Source organism: Schistocerca americana, chromosome 2 (assembly GCF_021461395.2).
Source record: "Schistocerca americana isolate TAMUIC-IGC-003095 chromosome 2, iqSchAmer2.1, whole genome shotgun sequence".
In the NCBI taxonomy this organism is placed as follows: domain Eukaryota; kingdom Metazoa; phylum Arthropoda; class Insecta; order Orthoptera; family Acrididae; genus Schistocerca; species Schistocerca americana.
In genome coordinates, this window is record NC_060120.1 from 278,974,323 (window position 1) to 278,988,576 (window position 14,254).

Consider the following 14,254-nt stretch of genomic DNA (forward strand, 5'->3'; position numbering starts at 1 on the left):
CCCATACAAAACGACGAAAAAAACCGACATCACAAAACTCCCCAAATACCACTAAACACACATCATCTGGATACTGATACTTCCATTAACCTATATAGCTCAATAGCAGCGCCCGATCCCATAAATTAGGACCTAACACTTCCCTTGACCTATATGGCTCAAAAACATCTCCCGATAGTAATACCAACGTTCACAGCCACACATTGGGATCGAACACTTCCCTTAATCTGTTATCCTTACGACATCTCAACATACAGCTGTCCCTGCTCCGAGACGCCGGAACTTTAAGTAAGCCTCATTTCTTCACATCATACTGAACACTTCACGACTTCATCCAAAAATCCGAATAGTTGGAGAAATTGTATTAGAGACAACACACTGTCCCCCTTCATAGCTGACAACCGAAAACTGTTGACCCTGTCAGGCATATCCATACCCACCAAAGACATAAAAACAGCAATTTACCAAAATTCACACACGACGCCACACTCACAAACTAAACCAAATACATCACATAACACACCACCAGAGAGCACCACTGATCGCATCAAAATGACACCTGCAAACACGGCACTCTCACAAACTAAATTCCGCGCCATCGTGATGTCACGCACCACAACAGCCTTACGTCACGGGTCAAAGCCGACAGGTGCGATCCCTCATAAGGCATACATCACACCAGTAAATGCCAAACGACACCTCACTTGATGTAAGGGGTGTAAACATTGGACGATTGAACAATGGGAAAATGTTGTGTGGAGTTACGAATCACAAGACACAATGTGGCGATCTGATGGCAGGGTGTGGGTATGGTGAATGCCCGGTGGAGGTCATCTGCCAGCGTGTGTAGTGCCAACAGTAAAATTCAGAGACGGTGGTGTCAGGGTGCAGTTGTGTTTTTCACGGAGGAGGCTTGCACCCCTTGTTGTTTTCCATGGCACTATCACAGCACAGGCCTACATTGATGTTTTAAGCACCTTCTTGCTTCCCACTGTTGAACAATTCAGGGATGGCGATTGCACCTTTCAACATGATCAAGCAACTGTTCATGGTGGTTGTTGGGATGTTTAAGGGGGACTAAACAGCGAAGGTCATCAGTCCCCCATTCCAAAATCAGGCGAGCCGAAAATCTACGGAGCAGGTAAAAACCGAAGGGGGAGGAGACGTCCCCCCAGGCGCTAAAAGAACACAAATGCAGCAACAAACACTACAGACAAGAACAGGACAGAGGAACACCAGACAGAAAGAAACAGAAGAAAGGAGGATGGCTGGAGACTGGTTGACTGACCACGAGAAAAAAAAAAAGGGAAAGAGTCAACCATCTGACGGCACATCAGAACAGCAACAGACACAAGGAAAAAAAGACACAGAAAGGGAAAGGCGCAGGACCTCCCTAAATCGAACCATAAAAAGGACTACTACGGATAAAATGTAAAACATTCTCAGCCATGGAGGCATCGTCGGATAAAACCAAAGCCAAAGTGCCCGGGAGATTAAAAGATTGCCGGAGTGTGCGCAGTCGAGGACACTCCAGCAAAATGTGGCCGACCGTCAGCCGGGACCCACACCAACACAAGGGGGGATCCTCCTGACGCAACAGATGGCCGTGCGTCAGGTATGTATGGCCGATGCGCAGCCGACACAGGACTACCGAGTCCCTGCGAGAACCCCGCAGGGAGGAACGCCACACATCGGTCGTCCCCTTGACAGCCCGCAGTTTATTCGGGGCTGTCATGCCACGCCACTCAGTAGCCCACATCCCAATCAGATTACGGCGCAACACCAGCTGCTGGTCGCGAGCCGTAAGGCCGATCTCCAAAGCCGGGGCGTCGATTGCCCCTTTGGCCAGCCTGTCTACACGTTCGTTCCCTGGGATGCCAACATGACCGGGCGTCCAAACCAAGACCACCGAACGACCAGTACGGGCAATGGCGGAAACAGACTCCTGAATGGAGGACACCAGAAGAGAGGAGGAATAGCAGCGGTCGATGGCCTGAAGGCTGCTCAGGGAGTCACTGCAGATCACGATGGACCTACCCGAGCAGAAACGCATATGCTCAAGAGCGCGCAATATGGCCACCAGCTCTGCAGTAAAAATACTGCAGCCAGCCGGCAAGGAGCGCTGCTCAACATGGGCAGCATGAGCAAAAGAGTAGGCAGTGCGACCATCAACCAGGGAACCATCAGTGTAGACAGTCTCACAGTCCGAAAATGAGGCGAGGAGCGCAAGAAAATGGCGACGGAGGGCCACAGGCGGAACCGAGTCCTTGGGTCCCTGTGCCAAGTCCAGACGGACGGACGGCCGGGACAAACACCAGGGAGGCGTAGGTGCACGGACCCGGAAGGGAGGCGAAAGAGGGAATGAACCCAATTCCGACAGCAGGGACCGAACGCGGACAGCGACGGAAAGCCCAGACCTAGGTCGCCGTTCGGGCAGATGGAGGACCATGGCAGGGAAAAGCAGGCGACGATTGGGATGGCCTGGCGAGCAATGCACGTGGACAGCATAGTCGGCGAGCAGTCGATGGCGGCGAATCCGCAGCAGGGGAACCCCGGCCTCCACCAGTAGACTATCCACGGGGCTCGTACGAAAAGCGCCAGTTGCAAGCCGGACCCCACAGTGGTGTATGGGGTCTAACAACTTCAACACTGAGGGTGATGCAGACCCATAGGCCAGGCACCCATAATCAAGCCGAGACTGCACAAGGGCTCTGTACAAGCGCAGCAGCGTGCAGCAATCCGCACCCCAAGACGTGTGGCTAAGGCAGCGGAGGGCGTTGAGGTGCCGCCAGCATTTTTGCTTCAGCTGAGTAATATGAGGAACCCATGTGAGCCGGGCATCAAACACGAGCCCCAAGAAGCGGCAAGTGTCCACCACTTCAAGCAGGTGGCCGTCGAGGTAAAGTTCAGGATGAGGGTGGACCGTCCGACGCCTGCAGAAGTGCATAACTCGAGTCTTGGCTGCAGAGAACTGAAAACCATGAGTCAGAGCCCATGATGCTGCCTTCCGAACGGCTACCTGCAGCCTGCGTTCGGCGACTCCCGTAGTCGTGGAGCTAAATGAGATGCAGAAGTAGTCGGCATACAAAGAAGGAGACACCGACGACCCCACGGCTGCAGCCAGACCATTAATGGCCACTAGAAATAAGGACACACTCAACACTGAGCCCTGCGGGACCCCATTTTCCTGTGTATAAGAAGAACTAGAGGCGGCACCGACTTGCACCCGGAAAGAGCGGTGCAATAGAAAGGTTTGAAGAAAAGCCGGGAGCCGACCACGAAGACCCCACTCATACAACGTGGCGAGGATGTGATGCCTCATGTGGTGTCATACGCCTTCCGCAGATCGAAAAATACAGCAACGAGATGCTGACGTCAGGCAAAGGCCGTACGAATAGCAGACTCCAGCCGCACCAAATTGTCCGTGGCAGACCGGCCCCGACGGAAGCCACCCTGGGATGGAGCGAGGAGACCGCGCGACTCAAGGACCCAACACAAACGCCGCCCCACCATACGTTCGAGCAATTTGCACAAAACGTTGGTGAGGGTAATGGGACGATAGCTGTCCACCGCCAGTGGGTCCGCACCGGGCTTCAAGATGGGGACAATAAGACCCTCTCGCCATTGCGACGGGAACATGCCTTCGCTCCAAATGCAATTAAATATCGCGAGAATGTGACTCTGGCAGTCCCTGGAGAGATGCTTCAGCATCTGCGCGTGGATGCAGTCTGGGCCTGGTGCTGTATCAGGGCAATCGGCGAGGGCAGCGAGGAATTCCCTCTCGCTGAAAGGAGCATTGTATTTTGCAGAATGACGCGTGTTGAATGAGAACGGCGTCCGCTCGGCTCGCTCCTTTAGAGAGCGAAAGGCGGGGGGATAGGATGCAGTCGCAGAGCTCTGAGCAAAGTGCGCGGCTAGCCGTTCAGCAATGGCGGCAGCGTCCGTGCAGACAGCGCCGTCCAAGGAGAGCCCAGGGACACCCATAGGGGTCTGGGATCCATAAATCCGCCGGATCCGGGACCACACGAGCGAGGAGGAGACACGGGAGCCCAGGAAGGAGACGTACCTCTCCCAGCACTCCTGCTTACGCCGTGCAATAAGACGACGGGCGAAGGCACGGAGCCTCTTAAAGGCGATGAGGGTCTCCAGAGACGGGTGCCACCCATGACGCTGGAGAGCCCGCCTACGGTCGCGAATAGCCTCAGCAATCTCCGGCGACCACCAGGGGACAGCCTTCCGCCGAGGGAGGCCAGAAGATCGGGGGATGGCAGCCTCGGCCGCTGAAATGATGGATGTGGTTAAAACACGGACCACCTCGTCAATGTCACCCTGTGGGGGAGACTCAATGGCAGCAGCAGAAGTAAAAGCCGGCCAGTCTGCCCTGTGGAGAGCCCAGCGGGGCAGGTGCCCAGGAGAACGACTCTGGGGTAGTGACAAATAGATGAGAAAATGGTCACTACCGCACAGGTCAGGGTGCACCCTCCAGTGGAGGGATGGGACAAGTCCGAGGCTGCAAATAGAGAGATCGATGGCCGAGAACGAGCCATGGGCAACACTGAAATGCGTGGGAGCACCGGTGTTCAAGAGGCTAAGGTCGAGCTGAGCCAACAAATGCTCCACGGCCCAACTGCGGTCATCAGAGACAGTCCCACCCCATAGAGGGTTGTGGGCATTGAAATCGCCCAGAAGCAGCAATGGTGGCGGGAGTTGAGCCAGCAGCGCAGCCAAGACATGTCGGGGGAGCTCCCCATCCGGAGGAATGTAAACAGAGCAAACAGTAATAGCCGGCGAGAGCTCAACCCTGGCAGCAACTGCCTCTAAAGGCGTCTGAAGGAGTACTGGCGAACTACAGACAGAGTGGTGAACAAAGAGGCAAACCCCACCTGACGCTCGATGACAGGCAGCACCGTTCTTATAGTATCCCCGATAACCGCGAAGGGCGGGGGTCCGTAGTGCAGGAAACCAAGTTTCCTGCAGAGCAATGCAGAGAACAAGGGAATCACTCAGAAGCATCCGGAGCTCAGGCAGGTGGCGGAAATAACCGCCGAAGTTCCATTGGAGAATGGAAGCAGGAAGGGACTGGGAGGGCGTGAATGCAACTAAGAGGCAGACAGCGCTTCAGAGCCAACTGCCGCCACTGGGGGAGAGTCAGCTGAGTCCATAGGAGAGGCCCCCAAGGGTTCCGTGAGGGCGAGATCCGCGGCAGAGGCGAAGATCTCCACCTCATCCCCGGAGCCAGGACTATGTACAGCAGGCGGTGCTGAAACCGCCGGAACGTCCTTCTTGGACACATTCCGTTCCTTCTTCTCGCGTCTGCCCTTAGGGTGAGAGGGCTGGGAGAGCTTCTCTGAAGGAGCGTCGGAGGCTGACGACGACGCAGAAGCCCTACGACCAGCAGGTGGCAGAACCTTCAGCCACTGGCTGACATCTGGCTGGGAAGGAGAAGAAACGGAGGAAGGGAGAGCCCCGAGGGACCCCTTCCGCGAGAGAGGAACCGGCGGAAGCAACGCCGGCGGAGAAGGAGGGGGAGGAATCGAGCCTCCCGGTTGTGGAGCAGATGTCACTCCCGAAGTAAGCTTGGGGGGAGAGACAGAAGAGGGTTTGCCCCCAACTGCTTAGGGGGCAACAGAGGAAGGCTTGCCCCCAGGCACGAGGGGGGCAGACAGAGATACACGGCCCCGAGGGCCCACTGAAGGCGGCACAGATGAGGCGACAACCGTCGCTCGCGTGGGCGACGATAACGTGGCTGCAGCATAAAATGGTCGAAGGGAAGCAGGATACAACCTTTCATATTTCAGTTTTGCCTCTCGATAAGTAAGCCGGTCCAGGGTCTTAAATTCCATGATCTTCCGCTCCTTATGAAGAACGGGGCAATCTGGCGAGCATGGAGAGTGGTGCTCCCCACAGTTGACACATACAGGCGGGGGCGCACATGGAGAATCGGGATGAGAGGGGCGTCCGCAATCTCGACATGTAGCGCTGGATGGGCAACGGGAGGACATATGCCCAAACTTCCAGCACTGGAAGCACCGCATCGGGGGAGGGACGTATGGCTTCACGTCGCAACGGTAAACCATTACCTTGACCTTCTCGGGCAAGACATCACCCTCGAAGGCCAAGATAAAGGCACCGGTGGCCACCCTGTTAGCCTTGGGCCCTCTATGCACACGACGGACAAAATGGACGCCACGTCGTTCCAAGTTGGCTCTCAGCTCGTCATCGGATTGTAACAAGAGGTCACGATGATAAATAATGCCCTGGACCATATTTAAGCTACTGTGGGGAGTGACGGTAACAGGGACGTCACCCAGCTTACCGCACAAGAGCAACGCTCGTGACTGGGCTGGGGAGGACGTCTTGAGGAGGATGGACCCATTCCTCATTTTAGACAACCCCGCCACTTCCCCAAACTTATTCTCCAGGTGTTCCACAAAAAACAGAGGCTTCGTCATAAGAAAGGAGTCACCATCAGTCCTGCTGCAGACAAGGTATTGCGGTACTTAAGGCTCCCGCTTGGCACTAGATCGGCGTCCCTCCCATGGCGCAGCCAACGAGGGGAACGTCTGAGGGTCATATTGCGCAGCATCAAAGTCGACTCTACCTCGCTTAGAGACGCTGGTGGCCGTGCGACCACCAGCTTGGTGTGATTTATTGCGCTTCATTGCGCCACATCCGCCCAGATGCCACCTACTCCGAACGAGGGCTCTCCCCAAGGGCGCCACCCAGCCAAAGCAACGGGTACCTGGCCAATATCCCATTGCCTGGAGTCCCCGTGCCCCAGACAAGATGGGCACATACTCCTTGGCATGCATGGGGAGGAAACAGCTCTGGCATCTGTAGTGCGATCCCTGCGTGGTCAGGGGGCTACCACCAAGAGGGTACATGACGACCCCACCACAACGGACAGGCTACCGTGCTGGATTTTAGGTGTTGAAAGGGTCCACAGTTGTCGTGGGCGCTAAGAAGAAGAGTGCGCAGAAGGCGAGAAGGAGACAACCCAGAAGATGTTGGGCGTAGTCCCCCCCCCCCACACGACAATAGGTAACATGCAAGATGGTGGAGCATGATGGACCAATAGAAAAACACCACGTAAGGTGTCCTTCCCCAAATGGCACGCACTAACAACGGAAATTTGGAAAAAAAAAAATAGGTCAAACCCAAGAGGGGACCATCACAGAAGGCCGAAACGTTTGAGACTCCTTTTAGTCGCCTCTTACGACAGGCAGGAATACCGCGGGCCTATTCTTACCCCCGAACCCGCAGGGGGGGGGGGGGCAACTGTTCATAATGCACGACCTGCTGCAGAGTGGTTATACAACAAGAACATCAATGTAATGGACTGGCCTGCACAGAGTCCTGACCTGAATCCCATAGAACACCTTTGGGATGTTTTGGCCCACTATGCATCTGCATTCAGTCTTCTTTAACATCATTTGGAATGACTTCCTTTATCTCTGTTCCACACTGCCCGGAGCCTTGTAATGTCCCATTTAACAAATGGGAGCTTTCCAGTGCCATTGCTATCTGCACCAACATGACTACTGTGCTGGACTGGGTGCACAACCAAATGCTTCAGTAATTATCAGTGGCTCTTAAATGACTTTTCACTGACCATTTTGCCCTACATTTCACTTGAGCAGAAAGCATAGAAGGCCAGTCGGAGGGGGGAGATGAAGGTTGCATATCTTTACCGCAGAGTCTGAATGGATCCAAAATGGTCATAGCTTCCAGTGCAGTATGACAAGAAACCTAGGAACTAACAATGTCAGTGCCGACCAACGTATAGGCATCACAAGATGCTCACAAAGACCCGACCAGGTTTCGGCAGAATACTTGGAAACCATGAAGAGTCGGGAACTGAGTATCCACAAAATGGAGATTCTTGTAATACAACACAAGCTACAGAGTATATATAAACAAGGTACCGCAGTTCCAGAAGGAGACAATTAACACTATTACAGTTCCATTGGAGGAAAGTAATATAAGAGGCCAGATGAACATTAAATGTGCCAGAATCAGTCATTGTGTGGAATCAGTGTCCATCACACCTGCTGGAAATCGCGGGTGGGTGGTTGTCCTGAGACTTGCACATTAGGCCAGGGCCAGCCACAACATGCCAAACTTCACGTGAGCAGTGTGTGTGGGTCAAGGCCTGGCCTGTCACTCAGGTTTGCTTGGCCCGTGTCTGAAGCACACAAAGCAGCGTGACATTTCATTTATCATTGCAGTGCAGAATTTTGCAGTCTACACAACTCAGAGTTTGACAGACTGTTTGCACAGAAGGAAGTGGTCTAGTGAACTATCATCACAATCCTTTAAAAATGGTAATAACAGAAGAGAGGGATGAGAATTCTCAATTCTCGTATGCAACAGGTGCTGCTTATATGCTACAAAATGACAGTTTCGTACAATGTCAAAGGAATTAAAACTTATAGCTGACAATGAAAAAAGGCAAAAACTACAACGATCGACAGACAGGATCCATTGTTCTGGACATCAAGAAGCACTTTGTACTAAATTTGCAGACACAGCACTTGAAGAAATTGGTGGTACATACAGTAAAATTTCTGAAACGACACCCATGATTCCACCTTCAGTTGCAACAGTTTTCAATGCAAATGAACAGTACATTACTGCAAAGTGCAAAGTCAAGGAGCATGACTGGAATAATTTTTCCAGTTATATCTCATTATTGTTGAATTTACGAAGAAAAAAGCAGTGCAGGAACGAAAATTAGAACATTCAGAATGTATTGAAGACTTCACGTTTTAAGTGGACTTGACTGCACACTACATTACACGGTAACTTCTTTCTGATTTGATGGAGGGCCACTTAAAAAGAAAATCGAATTTTAGAAGGAACAAATTCTGACAAAGGCAATCCAGTTTGCTAAGCTCACTGGTGTTGAAGGAAGCATGAGGTTTGAAGAATTCATTGTGTCCTTGCAAGAATTACAACAAAATTTTCATCAAAGTTTTGAAGATGCTGTCAATGTCACACCTGTTTACAAGAAAGACCTTTTTCGATTATGAAACTAAATAAGTCACAATTACATGGCAACTTGAGTTTAAAACTCTGAAACTGTCTGCACCTGTCCATAAGCCGACAGTTCGTACCAGATAAAAGTCATGTCTTCAGCGCACCAATAATAATTAATACTGACACCTTGTTTTTTTTGTGATCTATATTGTTGAGAAATGAGAAACCTAAGACCCAGGCATACGCAGTACCACTATACAGCCATTTAAATGTGGCAAGTTTTCTGTTTCCCCATCTTCCCCCTCCTCATGCACAGTGTGGTGGAGCAGTGGGGGAAATGCGAGGCAAGGCTGAGTGCTTTGGCAGTCAGGCTTAGGCCTTAAATCTTGGCCACCCCAGCCATTAGGCAAGAGTCGCGGTAGTCTCAGGATAATAAAAGAGAATGAATGACCTTGAGGCCTCCACAGCATGGGTCCCCGCATCTGACGAAGTAACAGGCTTCTTGTCTTCGAGATGCTGGAGAATGGGATTCATAGAGCCCCAGCCCCAGTGGGTGCCAGGAAAGATAGTTTCTTCTCCAGCTGAAGAGAGGAAGAGGGAACAGGAACACCTGGGAGGAGGTAGGGGAACACGACAGAGCTACGGAGGAGGAAAGCATGCAACAGAAGCAAAAGTGGAGATGGTCAAATTACTGTCGGGCCTCAGAGTAGGCTAGACTGTCAAGAATTTTGAACTGCTGAATCATCCTTTCCTTTTTAATAGATCGAGCAGAATGTGGGCTGGAACAGTTCACGCACATGGTAAATAATATATTGTCCAAGTCACAGTTTGGGGTTCTTAAGGGTCCTCATATAGAGAAAGCTATTTACATTTACAGTGAGAATGTACTTAATTCATTAGATAATAAATCAGAGGCCACTGGCATTTTCTGTGACCCGTCAAAAGCCTTCAACTGTGTGAACCACAGCATTCTCTTGGGAAGTAAATAAGAATACAGTGTTACCAGCAATGCTTCCAAATGATTAGAGTTTTATCTAACTAACAGGAAACAAAGGGTGTTGTCGTAAAATATCTGTGCAGTAAGTTGCCAGTCTTCATCTGATTGGGAATTAATTACATATGGTGTCACTCAAGGCCCCACTGCTTTTTCTTGTGTACAAGAATGACCTCTTGCCTGTTACATTGCCAGATGCTAAGTTTGTTTTGTGTCACTCAAGGCCCCACTGCTTTTTCTTGTGTACAAGAATGACCTCTTGCCTGTTACATTGCCAGATGCTAAGTTTGTTTTAATTGCAGATGATACAAACATTACAACAAGTAGCAAGCCAAGTACAGAATTAGAAATGGCTGCTAATCAAATATACACCGACATTAATAAATGGTTTAAAGCTAATTCGCTCTCACTGAACTCTGAAAAGACCCACTACATGCAGTTCAGAACCTGTAAGAGTATTCCTTCCAGCATGTATATAACATAAGAAGACTTGCAAATAGAAGAGGTTGACAGTGTTAAATTTCTTGGATTACAACTCAATAATAGATTCAGTTGGGAAGGGCATACCACAGAATTGCTGAAGCAGCTAAACAAGTCTGTTTTTCAGTGAGAATGATGAAAGATGAAGGAGATATAAATACAAAAAAACTAGCATACTATGCTTGCTTTCATTCTGTTTGTCATACAGGGTATTATTCTGCGTAACTCATCAAACTGCCAAATGATTTTAGCAAGTAAAGGCATGTAATAAAAATCATTTGTGGTGTAAATTCAATAATATCATGTAGGAACCTGTTGATGGAACTTTGTATTCTAACCACTGCTTCTCAGTATAATTATTCCCTAATGAAATTTGTTGCAAGTAATATATCTCTATTTCTAACAAATAGCTCAATACACAGTATCAGCTGTAGGAATAAGAGCAACCTACATAAAGAGTTACAATCTGCCAGCAATCATTAAAAGCTTGGTTTCAAATAAAGTACAGTAGAAGCAGAGTTTGGAAGACTTTTTGATAGGCAACTCCTCCTACTCTATAGATGAATATCTTAACAGGGACTGTCAGGCAAGCTTCAGTAAAGTCGTCGGATTTCAGTTTTGACGGCACTTTGTCACAACTGGAAAGATTAGGCATTTTGTGTATGATAAATGTGCTTAACAAAGTTTCATTCTGACAAGTGTATTAATTCTGTAGATATTAGCAGTTACAGTTTACTGCAATGTATTCACCCATTTTGACGATCTGGCAAATGATCAGAGTCATAAGTATTACATTAAAATGTTTTATGTTTTTTTATGTTATACTTTCTGACATGTTCCACACCCATGAAAATCATCTCTTTTTGGGTCTACAGAGAGAAATCCGAATCTAATCTAACCTTCATTTTCATCCTTGCAAATAATATCCCAGGACTGAGATTGAAGTACATTCTTAAACATGTCACTACTGCTAGGGTTTCTTATCTGCCTCCTGCAGATGAAAGTAGGTGATGACTTTTCTTCTGTTTGTTCTAAACTCAGCCATAACACGCTCCCCTGATAAATTAGACCAGTTCAGGACTTCAGTAAATGGGAAAGATAATGGGTATAAGAATATTGCATTCATACAGCTGCTTGAATTGCGTTCTTATTCTAGTTGGACACTATACTACGTTCTGGATATCGAAAGTTGTTAGTAGGTTAACGACATGATTCGCTGCACGTAAAATGTTACCAAAATTCATGTTAAAATCACCACACAATATGTTCTTACCTTTGAATCTGTAAAAATACACAAGTTTAAAATGTGTTCAGAAACTGGGATATGCTGTCATCAGGAGAATGGTAGGTACAGACTATTATTACATTCAGATGCTTGATTTCTACACCATAATGCTCAAAATGTTTTTTAAATATTTAGGTGGTCAGCTTTGTTGCATATGCTGAATACTACGTCCTCCTCAACAAGTATTAGACAGCCTCCAACCCCCCCCCCCCCCCTCCCTGCTGTCAGACCTGCAGAATCCATTACCAACTCCATAATTTGAAAAGCTGAAGAATGACATGTTCTGAGTTTTGAGCCAGTGCTCTGTGAAATAAGTAACATCAACCCTGAAACTGTTGACTGACAGACTTCAACTTCTGTTTGTTATTTATTGATTGGATATTATGATAACATAACAAAAGATCAGGTTCCCGTGTTTTTTTGTTGCTTCTGGGCCAAATTCTTTTTTTCGTAGGTTCCCAAATCGACAAATGAGAACACACTATTGAAGTACAATGATCACTTTTATTGAATCCTACACCTCACTACACATTACCTATGAGATGAAGCATGTTTATCCTAAATGAAGGAGACAAAAGTATATGGATGCCATCTATGTTCTTCACCATAAGCCTTATCATAATTCTAGTTTCTGACACAAGGAAGACCATCTTCCCGATGATCACGATGCCTTGACAGAAGTAACTTCATGTGAACACTGTAGCAATTGTGAGGATGTGGCATGTCCAAACTGAGGATTCACCATTGTCATAACATGTAAGACTAGACCACAAGAGCTATAGTCCACTCTGAAATAGCAGATTGCTATTTTGCAAAGAGATGGCGCAGTGCCATTTACACTGAAAATATTTCCCATTTGTGGCCATTAAACTTCCATTTTTACTAGCTTTTGTGTCATCTAATAATATTTGTAACCAGAGTAATCTTTGAAATGGCGAGTACTGCAAGTAGAAACTAAAAGAAATATGTTAACTTCATATGTTTCTTTAATGTGTGTGACATACTATTTACTGTAGCTTCCTTTCATTCTGTTCACACATAAAGAATATGAAGATGATGACACTGTGTCAATTGTTATTGGTGCCAAATCTTCACGACCTAGAAGTATATTGTGACTGTGTGACTCTTAGCGAAAGGGCCAACACTACGGTTGTACTACATACTAAATTGTCTTTTAACTAGGCCTAACAAAAATCCATATTTCGAAGTTTATTTATTCACTGTACAACAACACTGGTTATATCGTATTTGTATGTGAACTGGTGTTAACAAAACATATTAGCAAACATTTAATAGGTTCCACATCATACGTATATCCTACGAAAAGTAGAACACCCAACTTCAAAAATCTCATACGCCCAGGAAAACTTCATGCATGACGGATGCAGATATCTTAAAAACAGTCATTAATTACCGAATTAAATTTCATACGAACCAGACATGTTTTTCACATCTACCACGTTGTTCTTCAACATTATTCTTTTTACAATTCACTACGTCCCGACAACATCACACACCTTCTTCGAAAACAATTTTTTTCTGGCATTTGTGACTTCGCGCTCAATCGACAATCTATTTGAATTCCGTCATGCCAACCACTGAAGCTCAAAAATCTCAACCGGGTACTGAAAATGTCCCGTCTCTGTCCCGTGGTAAAGAAAGACATCTGATGCCTAAAAAAAAGGAGAGAGAGGGAGAAATAATGGACTAAGATTCCACAAGGAGGAATATAAACTAGTAGTAGTGTTTAGGATGCACAACTACCATATTTACTAAAGCCCTTGCAACACTACATAATATAAAGTAAATTCAGGACTTGCGTTATTGAACTGGTTGCTTCTCGTTTCAGTTGATACAGCTTTCCTTTTGTAGAAATATTACTCCCGAAACACAGAAGTTTTCCTCATTTAGTCCCCATCGCACACTTAAACTGTCACTTCATACAAGCTTTTCTTAGTGTGAAAATTGAGATGTTTCTGTTCCACTTGATAAGTTGAGCAATCTATTCCTTTTGCTTAAAATGAAGATCCCACAACACATATGGAATTTAAATTCTCTGTTCCAATTCTGTTCCGTTTTCTTGCTATTACATCACTTGCAATAGAAAATATTCTTTGAGCTACAGCATTAAATTGTGGAAGTGAACGAAACAGCTTAGCAAGTTAACTGATATTTTGAAAAAGCAGCTGATCGTGGAAGTCTTTCAACTTTGAGATTTCACTCCACATATAATCCAAGTCGATTTCTGAAAGTTCCTTCTTCCTTCCCTCAGGCACAAATGGAAGACTTCTCCATTCAACTGCTCAGGGATTTAGATCAAATCCTTCAAACTTTGATGCAACAAACAATACATCATTTATCTGGGACGATCTGTCTACTATTAATGTAATATTTGGCTCCATGAATTTTAAGTTTTCAAAAAAATCATCGTGTGTAGGTAGATATTTCTTCGGTTGCTGTGATATAGAAGTCAAGACATTTAAGTCTTAGTTGATGAATTCACTTTTTACATTCTC

The 14,254-nt window shown here is 47.3% G+C and overlaps 1 protein-coding gene across 1 annotated transcript in view; it reads right to left on the reverse strand.

Annotated features, from left to right (window-relative positions):
* Positions 1–13,317, reverse strand: part of LOC124596342 — a 150,423-nt gene extending 137,106 nt beyond the window's left edge. Inside the window, exon 1 of the mRNA XM_047135445.1 lies at positions 13,174–13,317. Within this exon, the coding sequence (XP_046991401.1) occupies positions 13,174–13,213 (40 nt within the window). The 5' untranslated portion in view covers positions 13,214–13,317. The remainder of the gene's footprint in view (positions 1–13,173) is intronic.
* Between the last annotated feature and the right edge of the window lie 937 nt (positions 13,318–14,254).